The sequence below is a fragment of the Phoxinus phoxinus genome (genome assembly GCF_949152265.1).
Source record: "Phoxinus phoxinus genome assembly, chromosome: 1".
Lineage (NCBI taxonomy): Eukaryota > Metazoa > Chordata > Actinopteri > Cypriniformes > Leuciscidae > Phoxinus > Phoxinus phoxinus.
In genome coordinates this window covers 33,137,053-33,158,820 of record NC_136876.1, presented here as the reverse complement: position 1 = coordinate 33,158,820, position 21,768 = coordinate 33,137,053, and the positions used below count along the sequence as shown (strand labels likewise).

Genomic DNA, 21,768 nt, shown 5'->3' with positions numbered 1-21,768 from the left:
CCTTCACACATGCACTCTTACATCTGAGTGCTGCTGACATTCACAGATTGTCTTTTGTGGTGCAAAATGTTTCCAAGATGAAGTAGGCCTAACAGTTACCCGGAAAATGTTGTTGAGTTGATTTCCTTATTTGTAGTTCATGCTGAGATGTCTGTACACATACAAGAGATATATCAGCAACCTTCTTTCTTTAAGGCTAAACTCTCGCCCAGCAGGGTAGTGTTCATAACATCAGCTCAAACAGCAATATTGTCTGTCTGAGTGTCTGTGCATGTAATGAGTGCCATTATGGTCCTCTTGTATAGCCAATGATAGACTCGTTGAATTTGGTAGTGATATGTGTGCCATCTTAATTATTGGATAAGTCAATGAAAAATACAATTGAATGACATTTTAGATGTGTGTGATAAATACCTCACTGGTAACACTTTACAATAAGGTCCCATTAGTTCATGTCACTTAATGCTTTGACTAAAATCAACTGCAATGAGCGATATATTTGTTGCAGTATATGGTTACATTTTATTTGAAGGTGTTCTTGTTACTGTGTAATTATGTATTTAAGTACTGAGTAATATTAATTAACATGTAATTAGGGTTATAGGGTTTATTTTAAGTTTTGCATGTAATTAATTGTTATTCATATAACAAGCACATTACCCATATTAGTTACCCTGTATTCATTTTTGTTAATGTCTGTACATTGTTCAATGTGCATCTTGTAAATGATCATTCTTTCTAAATATAAATACCAGTGTGATGTTAAAGTATATGTCTACATGCTGTAAACAGATATGGAAGCTATATGTATATGAAAACCGTTTTACTAAAAAAGCATAAATATGCATAAAAGGTTCAAAGGCACCATAACTGAAGAGATGAAAATAGATGAAAAAAAGACCACTTTATGTGAGGAATGCAGCCAAAATGGGACGTCCATGTGCATTTCAGGATTAAACAGCACCACCAATAGAGGAACATGAGAGGTGTACTGTGAGTCATGCAGCTCTATGGGGACGTTTGCTCATCTCGAAACACACGTTCTTTGAATCATATACTCTTTTCAGATGAGCTCCTCAGCTGATTCATCTCCATCTATTTCCAGACATGGGAGTAGTAATATGCAAGCCTAACACAGATTAACCAGATAAACTTACAAACTACACATCTGCTCATAAAACAGCAGTCTGGCAATATGTGTTTTTCTTTACTTGTATAATACGCAGGTCCGGCTCTCTGATGAGGGGAAGTTTTCGAGAGGCTATTCTTTTCGTCGCCCTCCCATCATTTTTTTTACTTTCCTGTTTCTCGCATAGCTGTATTTCCTTCTATTAGAGCACGCTGAGACAGGAACTGCCACCCCTGCCTCCCTCCCACATGCTTTTTTCTGTCTTTCTCTCTTTTAGACCCACACACGTTCTCATAGTTCTCTCGGTTCATTTATCAGGGTGCAGTGTTTGACAGTGATCGTGTCTCTGGACAGTTTCAGTGTGGATGCTCTCTGGCTCAATCCTTTCCTCCGTTCAGTATTTTGTGGCTGTGGTGGGACGTCTACCCATATTGATCTTTTGGGGTTCACCTCCAGCTCAGTGGACTCAGGATGGAAGCAATAGCTATTTACAACTTTTGTGCTACGGAAAATGACGAGCTTAGCTTTCAGAAGGGAGATGTACTCAAGGTATAAGCTGTTTTGAGTTGGATTATACATACAGAGCTTTTGTTTGCTACAAATGATTTGATCTGGTCAAAGCTTACTGCCTGTTCTTCCACTAGATCACTAATATGGAAGATGATCCTAACTGGTACACAGCAGAGTTGGTGAACAGGAAGGGCTATGTACCTAAAAACTATATCAGCGTCAGGCCACACACGTAAGTACAATTTGATGTCTGTAAATCTTGGAAAATATTGTGTGGACTTGTGTTGGTATTGGTATTCACTAGTCTTTATTCACTATAAGGCAGAATGGCCCTGGGAATAAAAAGCACATGTGTGATGTCTTTAATCTCAATTGCTTCACCTAGACAACAATGAGATTAAACTGTGAAAATGGAGACATTTAGTGAAGTCTCCTGCTTCACAGAAAAAAAACCCATGTAAATCTTAAATTTGTACCAAAAGTGTACTTTCATAACATTTCTCATCAAATTCTTAATTTATAGCTCTACAGTATGTCAATTCATACCGTATACACAGATATCTGCTATTAGGAAATGCGTTTCCCACAAACAAATTATAATAATAACCATTACTAATAACTGAGCACCAAAGCAGCATATTAGAATGATTTCTGAAGAATCATTTGACAGTAAACAGCAAGACACATGTGGCCTGTCTAGCTGTTAACTGCATCACTAATAGTGCTGTTGTTCCCCTCTCACCCACAGATGGTTTGCGGGCCGTATCTCCAGAAATGTAGCCGAGAATCGACTGCGCCAGCAGGAGTGTGGAAGCTTCTTAGTAAGAGAAAGTGAGAGTGCACCTGGAGAATTCTCTATGTCAGTGAGGTAAGACACATCCCAACCTGCATAACCAAGTCTGCTCTATACGCGGTTCCTGGGGGTTGATGTAATTTGTTGTTGGCTGCACGCCTCATAAAAGTATAACTAGAATTTGAATAAGAAGAAAGATTGTAGGGTCCATCAAAACCCATCTGACCCACTTCGCAAAGGACACCAATATCCCCTTCCGCTTAAGAAAATGTACCATGAAGTTGTCTGAAAATGAGAGCATCAGAAAGCTATTACGTCGGAGCAGAGATTTCATTTAAAATTCATCAAACGCGCTGGGATCACATTATTATTCTGTCCGGCTCGTTACCATCCACTTCTTGATGGCTGAGTTGGGTTTGGATGGCAGAGCCTGTCCGGGATCCCGGGAATGAGCTGGCTGGAATAATCAGCACTGCGGTCTGGAGCAGGGCCGGCCTCAGGTGTGAAGCACCGGCTAGGGTTATTGTGAGATTAAACACACCGTGAGAAGGGGAATTGGCAGCTGGTCTGCAGGCCCAGGGCTAATATGTGATGCAGCTACAAACTCTTTATCCATGCATTCCTTGAGAGAACCCTCTCTGCCAATTCAGATTACTAATCAGACTGTCTATGTGATCGTTGTTACGGGAATAGTAGAAATATAAATTCTGCCATCATTTACTCATCCTCAAGTTGTTTCAAAACCTGTATGGATTTATTTCTTCTGCTGAACACAAAGGAAGATATTTTTAAGAATGTCTGTAACCAGACAGTTGATGGACCCCATTGACTTCCATAGTAGGAAAAAAATAATACAGGTTTGAAACAACTTGAGGGTGAGTAAATGATGACAGAATTTTCATTTAGAAATGAACTATTCCTTTAAATGACTAATCAAGGTCAAAGTGCAAAATGAGCACTGTGAATGCCTGGAATGCCTTTGATTTTCAAAAATGTAAATCTTTGATGACTTTGTGCATTATTGTCCAATATCATCCAGGTTTGAAGCAGGTTAATTTGACGAGACTACAAGGAAAACTCAGACGATGTTATTATTTTATTTTTCACAGCACTCATCTTAATGCATATTTCATTTTCCTCTGAGACCATATATGCCAGCATTTTAAAGAAGATATCCAGGGATTTTGAAAATAATAAGAAACGTTTCTTGAGCAGCAAATCATCATATTAGAATAATTTCTGAAGACACGGAAGATTGGAGTAATGATGCCATATCTTTAGACAAGATGGCATCCTCTGCTGTTTGCAGGGCATCCATCAGGTCTGTTAACACCAAGGCCTGGTACTAAGAATGTGCTGTGTATCTATTCTGGCCCTGTGCGACAGGCCTAGTCACTCCACTTGGCCAAATGAAGATGAAATGATGATAACTCAGCTGTGAAATGTCTAGTAGTGAGTGAACCATCTGTCTGTCTTTAAATGGGACACTCAGTGACTCAACCACAAAACTAAGCTTGGATGGCTTGAATGGATCATTGCAATCAATATATATTTGTTCACATTGCTAAAGCAAACATCCCTATTATACTGAAAAACCAACCCCCTAAGTATTAAACTCTTCATCCTAAGTGCAACTTGTACCTCACTGTTTGTAATACAGATATAAATGATACCCAAAAACATGGGTCTTGTTGAGATGTGTGCTATTTTCATGCCTAGATGAACATCAGAACATCCTAGCAACCACTTGTTAACTTTTCTCCTGACAGAGTGGTTTCATAAGTTGCTTAAGGGTCAAAAGAGTAGTTTAGCCTGTCAATCATCTTCAGTGAAAGGAGAGAATTTAAGCAAGCAATCCTGCATTGGGAAGCTAAAACTGCAACTTGGCTGTTCCCCAGATAAAATCATGAAAATTTTAAGATTCAAATAAAACAGCTTTGTTACAGCAGTAAACTGAAGGGATGCAACATACCGCAGCCATTTGCTGTTACCTCAACACATGCGAGATGTACCTGCCTTGCTACAAACCACAACAGCACTGAAGATTTAAGCACTGAATGTAGGTCATTGTTAATGACACTGACGGCTGAGAGATATGACTGGATCTGCTGATGAACCACCAACTCATGTCCATCTATATTTAAGTGTTTCCGTCCTCAACCTCCTCTCCAGCATATCATGCATAGAAACCTTGACTGACTCACAAGAAAACGAAATCACAGCTTCTTTTATGCTTTCATGTATATAGCATTACATGGGAAATAATCTGCACTTGTTATCAGACTTTATTTCTGTTAAAACAACCTAATTTAGCTGGACTTGTGATTCAATTCAAGAGTGTGCTTGTGACTATAAATCAGCCCTTCAATATCACTGCATGATGAAGCATCCACCATCTGACGTTCAGGAAGCTTTTGAGGAAGTACAGTATTTCACATTGACAGTCACAAGCCTTTTGGATTATTAAAAGACAAGCTCTCCAACATTACGGTTTTCAAATTTTTGTTATTGGGGGGGGGGGGGGGGGTAAACTTAGTGACAAATGATCGCTCCATAAAGCAGATGTGTATTACTCATTAAAAATGAGATGAGATGACTCTACCTTTGATCTACTTTACTTTGAAATTTCAAGATAGCTTATTAATATTCATAAAGCTCAATTAGTCTTTATACATGCCTTTGTCATACAGTTGAAAGAACAAAGTTTGCTGTGTTTCAAATGCTGAATTATTTATATGTTCTCACAGCTTTGAAAAGTATATTTGCAGAGTCTCTTAAAGACATCAAGGAGCTTTCTAACCTAACGCAACCAAATAAACATCTAAACTTGTTTTTAAGACATGCTGACTAATTGTTGTGAAATGTTTGGCCTGCACAGAGTACAGCTGTTTACAGATTCTAAAATGTAAAAATAAGAGAGGATATTTAACATTGTGTCTACACCGGAAGCAAGCGGTGCAATGCGACATAAGACAACACAGCCCCGTGTACGGTCCAGAGAGGATCCTTACGGTTTTGAACCTGTATCCTGACCCTTTAAAAAAAAAACAGCAAATTCTTCCTGTGGAATGTTTTGGTTTAGAAGTGTGTGTTTTGTTTTAAGCATTGCCTAATGGTTATAGCCTATATTTTGTTTGATATACATTCCAAAAATGTATAAATTTTATTGTAGCCTACCGGTAATTTCAGCATTGCTCAAAATGGGATTACAAAGCAATTACTAAAAGCTAATAATAAAATAAAAGCTGAATCAAAACAGTATTAAATACTATAATATAAAAAAACTAAAACAACAATGGTTTGGAAAACCTGTTTGGAAACAGTCATTATTGCAATTCCATTTGTGGCCACTAGTGGCACAGAAGTGGCACGCTGCACTTTTAAAAGAGTGATTTAAAAGTTTTCTCCTTTTTGGAGTGACTGCATGATATGAGGGCTTATTCTGTAGTGCTGTGTGTTTATTTTGAATCTTTGTCTCTTCTTACCAGCTATGGGGATCACGTACAGCATTTCAAGGTGTTAAAGGATAGAGAAGGCTATTACTTTGTTTGGGAGGAGATCTTCCCTTCCTTAAATCAGCTTGTGGACTTCTACAAGACCAACAGCATTGCAAGGGAAAGAACTGTGTTTCTGAGGGATCCAGAACATGCACTAAATGTAAGACAACACTTATATTATTCTTATGAAAATATTTTGTACTGGGTACCAACCTTTTGCCAACAGCAATTCAAATGTTTCTTAAATGCTTCTAAAATGACAGCCGGATTGTAAAAAGCATTTGTTTTTGTTTTTTCACCAAAGAGCAAGAAAATATTGCTTTAATGGGAAAAGACAGCAAATGTGTAAAAACATTGGTATTCAGATTTGTGAGCACCGAGGTGTAAGAAGTGATTGATTACTTGGAGTGAGGCATGTTTAAACTTTAAAGGATGAATTGTAAATTAAATTGGTAACACTTTAAAATAAGGTTAAAATAACACTTTACAATGCATGTGTTACTGTATTTGTTAATCTTTGTTAATGTTAGTTAATAAAAATACAGTCATTCATTGTTTGTTCACCCCTAGTGGAAAAAAAAGTATACTTTTTTGTTATTGAAATATATTTCCTTTTTCAATAGTAAATTACAAATATACTAACACAAATTGTACTATCTTTAAATATATTCAAGTATATTAGCATCATGCTTTTACCTATTTTCACAATACAACTTTTAACACAATTTAAAATAATTGTAGCCTACTTTAGTGTATTTTCTAAGAAGATACTTTAAGTGAATTACAAAATTACAATAAGGTTTATTAGTTATGAAAGTATATTAGCATTAGTAGGCCTATATTAGTATAGAATTTTTTTTTTTAATAAAGTACAATTAATTTATTTGCATTTTAGGTGTATATTTTAACTGTGTGCTTAAAATGATCATTGTAACAATGCATTGAACGTATAGGCTACTTTCAAAATACATTAGTATTTTACTGGTCACTGTGTATGTTTGGGGCGTCCCAAGGGCTGCACCGAGTCTCGATACTTTTTAGGTACCGACCGAATTGCCTCGATACTATCGAGTATCGAAAAATGACATGTTGTTCGGTTCCAGATTTCGATACCTAAGGAGTTTAACTCATCAAAGTCAGTGCTCAAACAAATACATATGAAATGCACAACGACACACATAAAGTCGCTCACGCACATACACGCAGACTCTACACACACGACACGAGACGGCTACTCATGACGCGCGCGCGCGCGCACAAACTCTCGACGCGCATACTTATATGAGACGCGAGCACACACACACAAACTCTCCGCGCACATATTCATATGAGACGCGAGCACACACACATAATACCTGAAAGATGTGGAACAGTCGATCAAAAGTGTGGGTACATTTCTCCAGGCTCGATGCCAACAGCGCGCGATGCAGTATTTGCGGTAAAATAATTGCTGCAAAGACCGGTACCACGACAATTATGATAACGACCTTGACAGTGCACGGAGTAAACATAAGAGCAGAAAGTTGCTCCGTCTTCGACTGGTAAATGAAGAGATACCTTGTTGATCACTCTGACAGTGTTTATATTGCAATAAATAATAACCTACTGAATGTACACTGCCGATCAAAAATGTGTTGGTTAGTCAGAATTTTTTTCCAGAAAGGATGCATTAAAGTGATCAAAGGTGACATTAAAACGTGTAATGTTACAAAATATTTCGTTTTTTAAATAAATACTTTTCTTTTGAATTTTTTATTCATCAAAGAATCATGAAAAAATGTATCATAGTTTCCAAAATATTAAGCAGCTAACTGTTTTCATATTTCTGAAGGGTCATGTGACGCTGAAGTAATGATTTAGAAAATGCAGCTTTGACATCACAGGAATAAATTACATTTTGAAATATATTCAAATAAGATTTTAAATTGTAATACTATTTCACAATATTACTAGTTTTTACTATAAGTTTTACTGTATTTTTTATTTAAAAATTCAGCTTTGGTGAGCATGAGCTCTTTATAAAACATTTTTTGTTCCTTTGTGCACTGGCTAAGGAGCATGAGTCAAACTGGAAAAATAAAACTAAATAAATAAAAGTTTTTCTGAGGTAATGTGTTATGTAATCTTGTTAAAATGGATTTCATAAAATTGGTATCGAAAAAAGTATCGTTAGGAACCGGTATCGAAACTGAAAAGTATCGAAATTGGCACCGGATCGAAAGATTTTGAACAATACCCAGCCGTCTCTGCCTCCTGGTCAGGGAGGGCATAAGCCTCGGGCCACTTGGTGAAATAGTCCATGACTGACAGCACATACCTGTTCCCGTTGTCAGTGACCGGGAGTGGACCAACTATGTCCACCCCAACTCTTTCCATGGGTGCGCTGACAAGGAACTGTTGGAGCTGGGCGTAGGACTGTTCGGGGGGGCCCTTCTTTGCTGTTCAGCTGTCACATCGCCTGCAGAAGTCCTCTACGTCCCTCCTGAACTGCCCCCAGTAGAAGCTCTGTCGTAGGTGACGGAGAGTTTTGGTGACCCCGAAGTGACTGGCCCCCGTGGCCCCATGCACTGCTTTCAGCACAGTCAGTCTCTCTGCTCTGGGGACCACCAACTACCACCTCAGCTCTCCCGTTGCTGGGTCCTTCCAGGCCCGCTGTAGCACCCAATCGGTGAGCCGCAGGGCCTGGAACTTTGCCCACATCCCTTTTGTCGCTGTGGAGAGCGGGGCCACCTCCTTTTATGGTGGCCGTGTCTGCATCTCCACCCACTGGAGCACTGGCTGTATGTCCATATCGGCCTCCTGCTGTTGTCTCCACTGCATTGCTGAAATTTCCGTGAGCTCGCAGCACTCGGCCACCACGGCCCAGCTGACGATGGCTGCCTCCTGACTCTGTAACTCCCTGTCTCGTGTCTACCTCCGATCGCAGTGGCGGCATCATCCCTCCGCACAGGGTCTGCGGGACAGGGCGTCAGTGTTGGAGTGGCAAGCTCCCGCTCTATGCACCTCTTTAAAGTCATAGGACTGTAGCTCCTCCATCCAGCGTGCTACCTGGCCCTCCGGCTCTTTAAAGGACATGAGCCAGTGGAGGGCAGAGTGATCCGTCCTGACGGTGAACGGTAGCCCACAGAGGTAGTATTTGAAATGTCGAATGGACTATAACACAGCTAGGAGTTCTCTGCGTGTGACACAGTAGCAGCGTTCGTGCTTATAAAAAGTCTTACTGTAACACGCCACCACTCTCTCACTCTCTGTGCTTAGCTGTGCTAGCACCCCGCCCACTCCCTGGCCACTCGCGTCACAGTCCAAGATGAACGGGAGGGGTCAGCCGGAGCCAACACAGGAGCCTCCCCCAGCGCCTTCTGTAGCGAGGTGAATGCTGTTTGACACTCACTGGTCCACACAAAGTCTTGGTCTTTGTGTAGTAGCCTGAACAGCGGTGCCGCCACACAGGAGAACCCCCTCACGAACCTCCTGTAATAAGAGGCTAAGCCCAGGAAGCTTTTCAGCTGTTGCTGGTCCGTTGGTGTGGGCCAGTCTCTGACCGCTCGTACCTTTTCCTCCATTGTGTCGATGCCATCTCTTCCCAGCCTGTGCCCAAGGAATGACACCTCTCTCTGCATGAAGTGGAACTTTTCCGGGTGGAGTTGGACCCGCTGCTGCTATACGCTTCAAAATATGCCGCAAGGACTGGAGAGCTGCTTGGAAAGTGGGGCCGTGGGCGATACTTTTTATTTATATATTTTTTTATTTTTTTAAACAGGGACAATGTAAAATATACATTAACCTTAAAAAGGAGAGATGCATTATACCAGGTTGTAGCACTTGTGCTAATTTCCACCTGTAGAATGTCATCCAGGTACACCACACACTCACACCGAGGGACTCCTGACAGCACTTTGTCAATCAGTCTTTCAAATGAGGCTGGTGAATTGCAAAGGCCAAATGGGAGAACTTTCAACTGCCAGAGGCCCCGGTTTGTGCAGAACACTCTCTTTGATTTGGCAGCGGGAGAGAGAGGCACCTACCAGTATCCGGACCTCAGGTCCAGCGACGTGAACCAGGCTGACCCCACTACCTGGTCCAGGGCTTCATCAACCCGTGGCAGGGGGTAGGAGTCCTTCCTTGTCCCCCCATTGAGTCGCCTGTAGTCCCCACAGGCTGTCAGACGGCTCCACAATGCCCGCCTGCTGCATCTCCCACAACACCTTGTCTGCTGCTTCCTGGCGTGCCAGTGGGAGGCCACGTGGGCGTAACTTGATAGGCGGGCTGTCACCCGTATCTATGTCATGCTGTATTAGGTGTGTATGCCCCACATCACATTCTTTAAATGCAAAAATGTCCTTGAACTGTAGCAATAGTTGCCACAATTCTTCACCCTGTTGGGGGTTTAGATGAGAACAGTTCTGTCGCCATATGCCCCGTACTGCCGACACGACACTTCTCTCATCCGGGAACCCGGGCTGCTAATGGGTCAGAGGCCCAGCTCTTAGGAATCTGTGTAGTGTGTGCTGGCTGTGGCGGCTAGATGACGTAAGGGGGGTAGTGGGGGTGGCGGCTAGCATGTTCCGAGCAGCGAGGGCTGTAAAGGACCCAAAGGGAGGGTTTGGCCACCCTCGACAAGGGTTTGGCCTCCCGGCCCCTACAACAGGGTCGCTGTTGGCTTCAGCGGTGTTTGCTGACACAGTGGTTACCTGGGGTGTTGTAGAGTTGAGGCCCAGGGGGGGTGGAGCCATGTTGACCGGACGTTCCCCTGGAAAGCACAGGGTGGCCTCCGCCAGGTCCAGCCGACAGCCTGTGTTCTTCAAAAAGTCCAGTCCGAGAATGCAGGGGTCCTGGACTGACGCCACCCATGCCGGGTGGCGCACTGTTTTACCGCCCACCACAAATGTCAGTGTCCCCTTGCCTTTCATGGGTGACAATTCCCCAGTCACCGTCCGCAGGTGGACTGCTGTTGGCTCCAACACCGTTTGCCTGGAGAGCACATCGGGCCGCACTAATGTCACTGTAGAGCCGGTGTCGACCAGCGCCACGCACGTTACTCCCTCCACAGTGACTGGAGAACAGCACAGTCGTGCGGTCAGAACGCCGTTGTGTGCCCAAGGAAGCTGCCCGCACCAGCTCTGTCAGCTCAGCTGCCCATGCTGGTGTTGGCTGAACCTCCGCTGCTGCTCTGACATGGGGACTGTTGTGTTCCTGTGTGGGCATTAGAATGCAGGGGCGGGCCGTCTCCCTCTCTGACGCCCTCTCCAACGCCTCCTGCAGAGACCGTGGGTGTGTCAGCTGTACCTCCACACGCAGTTCGGGCGGTGAGAGGGGTTGCATGAACCGGTCGCGGGCTAACTCACTTTGTAACATCGTGGGCATGCTGCTATATGCTCTGCGGGTAAGGCTCTCAATGTCATTGGCTAGGTGCCGTAGCGGCTCGCCGTGTCTTCTGTATCTGTTATTCAGTTCATTGCTCCGCTCCAGTAAAGTTCCCGAATCGTCGCTGGAGAGCCCCCACCAGTGCGACGTAGTTCTCTCTGTCATCTACGTATAAGAGTACCATGCATGCTAAAGCCTCGTCCGTATATAAATAAAGTACACTTTAATATCACTAATCAAGCATGTAATTAGTCCCTACACAGGCATATAAAGTATACTAAGTATACTTGAAGTTGGTCCAATTAAGTACACAAAAGTACACTGAATACACTTAAAGTTATGCTTTACTACAATTTAATTACAACTAAAATATACTTAGTACAAATTAGTTGTTTCAAAAAAGCACACTTCAAGTTAACTAATCATTAACACACTTGAAGTATACTGATAATTAGTCTGGCTGCAAGTATACTAAGCCAGGAACAGTTTTTCACCAGGGACAGTGCATTAACTAATGTTAACAATATTTGAATAATGTATTAGTAAATGTTAAAATACCATTAACAAAGATTAAGAAATGCTGTATAAGTGCAGTTCATTATTATTTCGTGCTAATTAATGTAGTTAATTGTTGTTAACTAATGAACCTTATTGTAAAGTGTTACCATTACATTTGTATCCGATTTCCATTTATCCAAATGACATGTAATCCACACCAGGAAAAACACACTGATCATTAATGAAACTATGAAAAATATCTAAAGGTGTCATCACAATAGTGAGGCACATAAAGTATGACAGAAAAAAGGACCTTAATGTGGAAAATGTGAAGGTATAGGCACAGCAATAATGACCTTTGTCTGTTATTGTTTCCCATCAGAGGCCCCATCACGCACATGCCCTGTTTGACTTCAATCCAGAACTCAACTCCCAGCTGCACTTCCTGCGGGGTGATGTCATAGACCTGCTGGATTGCTCAGATTCTCAACGTTGGAAAGGTCGTTGCCGTGGACGTGTGGGTTTTTTCCCCCCTGAGTACGTCCAGCCCATCTATCACTGACTCTGAAGGACAATAACAACACTAGCAGTAGTTGATTGGTTTATTGCATCTTTCATTGGTTTAATGCAACAGAAATCATCAAGCTAAGTGTGTTTGAAAATGACTTTGGAACACACAAACATACCGAAATGGACAGTTACTAAAACGTAATCATGCTGTTGACACTAAGATGACACATTTCAGCTTTATGGGATAAAAGCCGTCAAACTATCCAGCATCACTGTACAAAAAAATATCTCCATTCATACTGTAGGCTAGTGTATTAAAATGGATATATAGATTTTAAATTGTATTAATACAATCTCTTCACTGCACTTTGCTTACAAATTTGGATATTAGCTCAAACATTTATTCAATCAATTGCTATATTTATTACAATTTATTTTCTGTGTATATGTTGTTTATAACCGTTGTTGTCCATTTCTTTTGATGGTATAAATGTTAGAATTGACTGAATATAAACGAGTTAATATGCACATGTCAATAATCTTCAGTTTGGGCATAAAATGGCTATCGGATCAAGCCAGGAAAACTTGATATGAAATTACTAAGCTTGTTTAAGAAGTTTTCTTGAATCTTCAAATATTTCAAAATCTGATCTACTGCAAAGTCAAATAGAGTCCTAAGACCCAGAGGAGACATTTTGTGAGTAAATAAAATCGTTTTATGAGTAAAACAAGGTGATTTTTTACAACATAAATTACACACAATCATACATCAGATGTGAATTTTTAAACAAATGTGTGCTTTTAAAAATGTAGGTGCGGTATATGGGCTACAACAATTTGTAAACTCATCCTTGCAGTACATGTCATCCTTATTAAACAACATGTTTTTATTGACATAATTAGCATAGCCTATGTTAGAATACAAATATATGAATTAGGCTAGTTTATTTATACAATGGCCCATGTTTTAAATAACTGGGCCTATATGAAGCAGTTTCGTGTCTTTTTGATGGTTTCAGAACAAGCAGAGCCGAGGCAGCAAGCTCTGAAATGCATCGTATGACTGAACCACAGGCTTTCTGTGTCATTTTAAATCATTACAAAAAAAAGTGATATTAGTCTTAATAATAAACGTATATTTACAATGTCGTAGGCTATAGCTGTTCATTTTACCTTCAAACTGGCGTAGAAAACTTTCCAACTAGCCTACTAAACGACGATTTAACACCATAAGCTTGTTGTTGGACTTCTTTTACAATTGGTTGATAGTCAGTCACGTGACCGAGGTGTTCGCGCTTACCTGTACTTGCATCTGTGCCTAAAGTACTGAACACACACTCATAGGCTACTCTTGCCAGGATCAACTAGATGAGCAGAAGCGGGAGAGCGCGTTCCTTAGTTTTTGTGTAGCCATATTTTAACATTGTTGGTTAAAATAGCTGAACTAAACTTTTTAAATTACAAAATGATACGCAAAAGCATTTAAATGCTTTTTAAAAATAACGCTGAGTTCAAGTAATGGCACTGTCACAGGTTCAGTGCCTCAATGACAATCACATCAACTTGCGCACTAACGAGTCAAAGCCGGAGTTCTTTTACAGCGAGGAACAGAGGATCGCGCTGGAGACACTCATACATGACGGACAGGACGCCTATGAGGACCACATCAAAACAAAGAACATCCGCTGTTTTCTATCGGACCTTGAACTTGAGAGGATTCTCAACACTGTGGAGGTGTATAGCCCGGGTTCCCACGATAATAACGCTGAACTGTACGAGGAAAGTGATAGGGAAGAGCTTTCTCTGCAGTATTGGCCCGACCGCTCGGACTGCTCGATCCCACAGCTGGACATCGGGTGGCTGGACCGGGTCTCCTACCGCGGAGTGACGCGTGCCCAAGTGTACACTCAACCTCCTTATGAGGGTCAGCCACATATTAAAGAGGTCGTTAGAAAAATGATCGGCCAAGCACACAAGGTAGGGGATAAAAGTTATTATGATTTTGTGATTTTTGTTGTGACTGACCTCTGTTGTGAATAAGACTGATCAAAGTCCAGTGAACATGTAGAGATCTACACGTGTGCTCAAACTCATAAAACAGCTTAGCCTATGTCATTGTCATTATCAGCCCTCTGCGTCATAAGGCCTAGTGAAACTTTGACTTTTAGAATAATAAAGTGAAATTTTAAAACACTTTGTATATCATATATAGCCTAAATAATAATATAGGCTAGGCTAATCAATAATAAAAAATAAACAAAACTACATTTTATAGTTGACATTCTAAATCTAATTTAAACTACGTTTTGTCAGATCTTGCCCCTTTTTTCTTATTTTTTCTTTTCACAAATTAGTATGCTGATAATATAATTTGTAATAAAGAAAATACACGATTGGACCCTACAGCTTCTATTTGGGATAGTCCTCACAGTGTCCCATGCACTTCCAAATCTGCTGTTGTGATTAGGCAACTTTGAATACATTTTTCAAGAATGGTCAGTTTTTCATCTGTGTGCAGTTTTATTTGCATGAATTAATATTTGGATTACAGAATGTTTTGACAGACAATGTGTTTTGTTTTGACCTCAAAGTTCTTGTGTTTTTATAAATGCTTGTCCCTTTGCAGGTTATTGCAATTGTCATGGACTTGTTCTCGGATATTGACATCTTCAAAGATCTTCTGGATGCAAGCTACAAGCGGAAGGTTGCTGTGTACATTATGCTGGAGGCCACTGGAGTGAAGCATTTTCTGAGAATGTGTGAGAAAGCAGACATGCACACTGGACACCTTAAGGCATGTCACAATTAATATTAGAAAGTCATTTGACCGACAATTTAATATTTATTAGCGGAAAAGAAACATATTATGTATGCCTGCACTTTAATGAGTAGAAACAATCGAGAGATAACTTGTTATCCAAATCAGAAAGTCTAATTTTCCGAGGCAACTGTGAGCGCTTATGACTCTTGATGCTCTTGTTTTGAGTCTAAAGCAGATTTCTGCTGATGACAGATAATATAGCAACACATTTTTGAAATAACATAAAATCTTATACTGTATCAGTGATATAATGGATTTATTAGAATGATGTGTATAGTGTTTATACCAATAATATTTAAAATATTTTAACTTCTGTTCTATTACAGAATTTTATATGTGAATCGGTTGACCTGAATATTTGAGATATTAGCTTTTGTCTGTGTATCATCTAAAGGCACCACAAACCCAACAGCAAATGGTAAATTTAAATACTGCAATGTGAATAGTGATAAAGGCATGATCACAAAAGGCTCGTTTCAGCATTAGCATCAATGTGCATAAGTGTGAAAACATTACAGAGATGTGATATAAACGGAAATTTGTCCTTGTGTGTTTACTTGCTAATGTGACCATATACTAATAGTCTGTCATTGATGAAACCAAGTCAAACATACAGTGTGTCAGAAACTATGGCCACATTCACACAGCAGCAGAATACGGTTGTCAGTTCTGTATTTGAGTCTTTAATACGATTACGTGCATACACAGTGCGGTTATTTACAGAGAGTGACAACCGCATTCTGTAACTGAACTCACATCTGTACAATTTCAGGACTCACAAATGCATTCTCGGAAAACCTCCACTGTTATAAAGTGTGAGAGAGCTGCTCTGCGATGCACAAACGCGTGTCTACCGTGTGTTGTGGGTTTTCATGTGTGGTTTCCCTTTCGGTAACTTGTACTAACGGAGATATGAGCTGTGTGTCATCTGAAGGTTTCAGATCAAGTCACTGTTCTCCACCGGAGCTCCCGTCATTTTTGTGTTCTACACGTGACTCATGCTCTGCTCTCCACCCCGATATAAAAGCTGCTGTCAATTAATGAAGTGGATGAACTCGCCGCTGAATTGGACTCGTCATGTCATTAGTGATAAGACTTTTCAGTTTTATGGATGTCACCATCTTTTATATTACTGTGTGACTCCTGTCACTGTTTGAATGTGACATTTCGAGACTCACACCTGTAATTAAATGCGGATGTCAAATCCAACAAATTACAGTGTGAACGTAGCCTACTGTATGTCTAAAAAAATAAGTGGCATTTTTTACCTATACCTTCAAATATCCCTCACGGTACACATAAAACCCTGTTAGTAGATCATTTATATTATACCCTAATACAACTAAAACTGTCTGACTTTTGTATTAATTTTGTATTAAGTTGCCATTGTGAGAGAATTTCTTTTAGTTGTGGATATTTTTTCATCCACGCATTAACCAAACATGCTGAACTCTCTTCTTCCATCAGAACATGAGAGTGCGCAACATCAGAGGGGCACAATTTTTCAGTCGATCTTCAAAGAGAGTGTGTGGAAGCCAAAACCAGAAGTTCATGTTTATTGACGGAGACAAAGCAGTCTCAGGGTCATATAGGTAAGTCTGGTCAACCTAGTTTAACAAGGGCTGCATTTACACTTGGCATTAACATGCGACCTGTATCTGGATGTTGTCCACATACACATTGAAAAGACGAGTGTAAACGCGCTTCTGATGGGAATGCTATCCGATCAGCGTGTCCAGTTTCGGAGGTAGTCGAGGACGCATTGTGATCGGATCTCAGTGTAATGTAAACGCAATCCAGCCATCGTGTCTGCATTCACAGGTGGACGTCATATAAATCCCCGCCCAGTCTCCCCACGTGGCTGTCAGAAAATAATGGCCAGACGCAGTTTAGACAATAAATAAAATTTATGTGAACCTTAAAATAAACGTCAATATTTAAAACAGTTTATTTAGACTTACATGACACTGTGTGTGTCATTTTTCATTTTAATTGTGCAACATTATCTGAACGAGGCGATCGCCTGTACAATCACAGCTGTGAGTCATGAGATTATAATGAAGAGCGTGCGCTTGCCAGAGGAATAATGGGAATAAACTTTAAAAAAATTATGTTTTAAATGTTGAATGTTTTTATTATTTCAGCATGTTTATTAATCTCCCATTTCTGTTAATATAGTCATTGCATGCTACGAACGATATTGTGACTTAACCATGGTTATTTTTGTATGATCAACTCTGGAAATATTCCTTCATTTAAGAAACGTAATTTGATTTAAGAATGGAGATTGCACAGGAAACTAAAGTGCGTGAGTGAAAGCAATTGGGACATTGCTTCATTTTTATAATCTTTACTCTTATTGGTGTCGTGCTACAGACCTAATTTAAATATTATGCAGGAAACAGAAATCCGATCGGTTATCCAGATACAGAGGCTACTTAATATGAACAAATGTAAACGCACGGTGTCCTGATTGCCTAATGATCCGATCTGCTTGATCGGATCACGGTGATCGCATGTTAATGCCAAGTGTAAACGCAGCCAAGGTTAGACCTAACCTAATTTATTATTCTGTTAGCTAAATACATACATAATGTACATAATTATTCAAATTAAAAAAAGGTTTTATTTATTTTCAGTTTCACATGGTCTGCCTCTAGATTGGACAGAAACATCGTCACTGTTCTCTCTGGCCAAGCAGTCGACACATTTGACGCATTGTTTCAGGACATGTATGTGATGTCTAATGGAGTGTGCCTGAGCAAGATTAATCTGAGCAGTGAGCCTGAATCTGAGTTCCTCCCTCAGGCGGTACCAACTCTACTTCCCTCAGCAACCAAGGCACTCAAGCTCATTAACCCAAAATACACTCTGGTCTTTAACTGTGCTTTCACTACCAATGAACCTATATCTGACCAGACAAGTGCCAAGAACAACATTTCCAAGAACCAGACGGAAGTCATCAAACAAATCAAAGACACCCCAGTGGTGCCATCTGTTCACCCGGGACTTCTAAACTTGGAAAAGGCGAACATGATCAATTATGTGCCGACCTGGCCTGATCCTGACCCACCGAGTGATGTCATTGGTTACATTAACATAAGAGACTCCAACAAGCCATTGCAAGCTCACCTAATGCGCTCAGAGCTCTTTGAAGTATCTCAAGCCATCCGATTCAAGGATCCTTTTCATGAGCCAAAGGAGTCTATATATCTGAGGGCTTGTCCTGGACCCATATCCCAAACACCGTCTGATCCTGAAGCTCCAGCACAGAATCAAACATCAGGAGAAGCTCTGAAGAATTTTGATCAAAATCAACATCAAACAAGCAGCTGGAGTGAGGATCTTATCTTGCCTTTGGAAAAGCCAGAAACTCTGCATGTGCTTGCCTGTAATAAAGTTGATAAAGAGGAACTATGTGTAATGGAAAAAGATATTTTTGACATCTCTACATCTTTGCAGAGTAAAAACATTCACTCCGAAAAAGACTTTCCCAATGCAATTCCGAATGTGTCTATTACTCAAGACGATAAAGTCTCAGATACAAAACAAACCCTGGTTACTCTACAACCTCTGAAATGTCCTGCTCAAACCTCTGATGATCTTGACATTAAATCATCATCAGGAGTGTACAACAAAACTCATTGTGACTTATTTGCAATCCCAGACACCCCTTTTGGTAAGCAAAGCCTTGATGACCAAGTCTTAATTGATGTTCCCACTCAAGAACACAACAATACAAAACCAGAGACAAACCAAAATGTCTGGAATGGTACACAAATGTCTAACTGTGACTCCAGCATCTCTTCATTGTCTGATGTATACTATGATTGTTTTAGCCCTGTTGCTGACTTAAGGTCTTTAGGAGATTTTTTTGTGGCTGAAAAAACACAAGAATCTTTGCATAATCCAATCAAAAATGGTCATCAAGAGCAGGAATTTCCTCGTTCAAATTCATCCTCAACTCAAGATCGTACAGATTTGGATAATAAACAGACCTTGTTTACTCCAAAACTTTTGAAAACCTCTTGCAGTATTGTCTTCAACTTCTTATCTACAGAGTTCAAAACAACAACTGCAACTTCCGAAACCACCTTTGCCCAAGAAAGTGACAAAGTTATCACAATAAATGATAGTAGGCTACCAGTCAAAGGTAGTGAAATCCGCTATTTCTCACCGACTCCTAATGGTTGCTTCAACGTCTCTTCAACTTCAGATGAATACTTTGAATGCAGTGACACAGTGGGTTTGAATCCAGATAATCATGGTATGGTTCATAAGAAACCAAGCTCGGTTGAGAACTTCAGCCTGAGTGAACCTCTGGAAATACTGAAGCCCGTACTAGAAGCTGAGAACATTTTCAAGGTAAGCTGTCAGAGCCTGAAGGAAAAAGACGAACCTAAAATGGATTCTGGACAGGAGCAGCCTGAATTTCAACACACACTAGAAATAACAACTGACAGTCACCTATTGGCAGATGAAATTAAGGCAGTTTCAGGGTCTGAGGATATTACTCAAACTCAACTGAATAAGAAAAATCACAGACACCAAAAACAAGTGTCTGAAGTTACCTCAGAGCCAGTAGTAGAGAGAAAATCAATGAGTAACTGTTTACAAGAACATAAGATAAGTGCATCTCAGGAGAAGTTAGAGATACAGAACAAGGTAGAATCTGTAGAGTTATCTGAGAAAGTTAAAAAAGTGCCAATGCAAGACTTAAAACTTGATGTAAGTCTAGATTTAGTGTGTGAGGAATCACTACGAGACTCACAATCTGACATAAGTCTGGATTTAATATGTCAGGGAAAGTTTGTGTTAGCTGAGAAAACGTCAAAACTTTATCATCAGGACTTAGAATCTGAGGTAAGTCGAGATGTAAACTGTGTGGGACAGTCTGTAAAGTTAGCTGAGAAAACTGCAAAACTGCAACTGCAGGATTTACAACCTGAGGTAAGTCTAGATTTAATATGTGAGGGACAATCTGCACAATTACCTGAGACAACTACTATACCGCCACAACAGGACCCACAGTCCAAGGAAAGTCCAGATTTAATACTCAAACCTTCAGAATTGAATGCTATCGGCAAACCGCATTTGGCAACAGGCAGTGAATCTAGAAGCTCAATACTGCAAGTTAAAGCAGACACAACTTCTGTAATTCCAGAGGAGACCAGGGTAACAAAGTCTGTAGAGTTGCCTAAGAGTGAGGAACTGCAAAATCCAATGACTTATTTAGATTATGGATCAAATCATCCACCCAACCTCAAATCTGAAGAGCACTTAAGGCTGCAGAATGATGAGGCCAGTCCAGCAGTGTTAAAGATAAACTCTGAGAAACACAATCCTCAAGAGAAACTGCCTGAACAGTTTGAAACCATTGAGCTGTTGATATTAGAGGATTCGGACCCCCAAGAGACAGAGCTGAACCATTCTGATCCCATAAGACCAAGAGCTTCACTGAGCAAAGAAACAAAGTTCAGTAAAACTGAGCCTATAGAACAAAAAACTGCAAATGATAGAAAACGTAAAGAAAATAAGATTGGTCATGATGTTTATAGCAGGAATGAGAATGAAACATTTCGCCCAAAAGCTCTGGTTGAGGAGAAACAAGAAGGGGAGCATATTTGTACAAATCAAGTGAACAAGATCCTGCCTGAGGCTAAATCCAAGCTGGAGTGTCTGGTTAGGAAGGTAAGAATTTCTTACTGTACTACTACCAAGAAGCAAGTGCTAGTTCAATTAGAAATCAATTTGGAGAACTACATTGAGGATAATATAATTAAAAATGTTCTGTTCTTCATCCTAGAAACCACATCAAAAATCATCCAGAATTCCTATTCAAGCAAGAGGAGGGTTAACTAAGTTAACCATCAGCAAAGCAGACACTCGCTCATTCGGGCTTCAAGCTCCTAAAGCTGGCTTGCATAGCAAGCTGCCATCACTTGGAAAACCTCTGGGGCAGAATAAGCCTAGCCTTACATTATTTCCATCTCCTGAAGAATTGTCCACAGGAGGAATCGCTCCAGTTAGGTCAACACTAATTGCCCAGAGACCCCCTCGGACAGTCCCCTCACCAAACAGTCCCATCTCTACCCAAAAGCAGCCTCAGGTCCAGCTGATTGCACCTAGGATCAGACAGTCAGACCAGCCAAATGTTTCCAGGAAATGTTCTGCATCCATTACAAAATATAGCTCTTCTTCTAGAATTTTATATCCAGGACAAGTAAAGAAGCTGGCGTTTAAAGGGTCTCCACCAAGCAACTAGAATAAGGGAACAAAGTGCAGTTCGAATTCATGGTTGCATACTGACTTCATAAATGTAATGATGTTCAATAGAAATCAAAAAGCCACTGTTATTTTAGTATTTAGTTAATTGAGTTGTTTTATTCATTCCATTTAGCTAACAGAATTTCACCCTCCTACAATGCACTCAAGCTAACAGGGTTTTCCCTATACAAACAGGTTTTTCTAAAGTGAACGTTTTATGTAAATTGCAGAGACTTTTAGATAAAGCTTTATTATTGTCCCTAAAGCTATGTAAATCCTTTATTTATTTTTAATTCAACATATTGTAAATTATCAATTATGGGCCTCATTAAATCATGACATATTAGTTCACCATTTGCATTACATGTTATTTCCTGAT

At 40.3% G+C, this 21,768-nt stretch overlaps 2 protein-coding genes across 3 annotated transcripts; both read left to right on the top strand.

Annotated features, from left to right (window-relative positions):
- Positions 1-1,043: 1,043 nt before the first annotated feature.
- grapa (GRB2 related adaptor protein a) lies at positions 1,044-13,196 on the top strand. The gene is made up of 5 exons (XM_079607873.1): positions 1,044-1,678; positions 1,774-1,871; positions 2,388-2,507; positions 5,921-6,089; positions 12,174-13,196. The coding sequence occupies exons 1-5, from the start codon at positions 1,601-1,603 to the stop codon at positions 12,351-12,353; spliced, it is 645 nt and encodes a 214-aa protein (XP_079463999.1). The 5' UTR covers positions 1,044-1,600; the 3' UTR covers positions 12,354-13,196.
- A 433-nt stretch (positions 13,197-13,629) lies between these two features.
- fam83ga (family with sequence similarity 83 member Ga) lies at positions 13,630-21,742 on the top strand. 2 transcript variants are annotated; one of them, XM_079607853.1, is made up of 5 exons: positions 13,630-14,278; positions 14,928-15,095; positions 16,590-16,714; positions 17,762-20,813; positions 20,929-21,742. In XM_079607853.1, exons 1-5 carry the CDS (start codon positions 13,820-13,822, stop codon positions 21,385-21,387), a joined length of 4,263 nt encoding a protein of 1,420 aa, XP_079463979.1. In that variant the 5' UTR covers positions 13,630-13,819; the 3' UTR covers positions 21,388-21,742. The 2 variants fall into 2 exon arrangements, with proteins under 2 accessions (XP_079463979.1, XP_079463980.1); XM_079607854.1 differs by lacking the exon at positions 13,630-14,278 and having other exon boundaries at positions 14,937-15,060.
- The last annotated feature ends 26 nt before the right edge of the window (positions 21,743-21,768 follow it).

What these genes read in the sequence shown, in the direction of transcription:
- grapa (XM_079607873.1), top strand. Translation starts at nt 1,601, where the DNA reads ATGGAAGCAATAGCTATTTACAACTTTTGTGCTACGGAAAATGACGAG. An exon ending in ATCAGCGTCAGGCCACACAC is followed by an intron (nt 1,872 to 2,387) that starts GTAAGTACAATT and finishes TCTCACCCACAG; the next exon opens with ATGGTTTGCGGGCCGTATCT. An exon ending in ATCCAGAACATGCACTAAAT is followed by an intron (nt 6,090 to 12,173) that starts GTAAGACAACAC and finishes GTTTCCCATCAG; the next exon opens with AGGCCCCATCACGCACATGC.
- fam83ga (XM_079607853.1), top strand. Translation starts at nt 13,820, where the DNA reads ATGGCACTGTCACAGGTTCAGTGCCTCAATGACAATCACATCAACTTG. An exon ending in TGCACACTGGACACCTTAAG is followed by an intron (nt 15,096 to 16,589) that starts GCATGTCACAAT and finishes TTCTTCCATCAG; the next exon opens with AACATGAGAGTGCGCAACAT. An exon ending in TGGAGTGTCTGGTTAGGAAG is followed by an intron (nt 20,814 to 20,928) that starts GTAAGAATTTCT and finishes TCTTCATCCTAG; the next exon opens with AAACCACATCAAAAATCATC.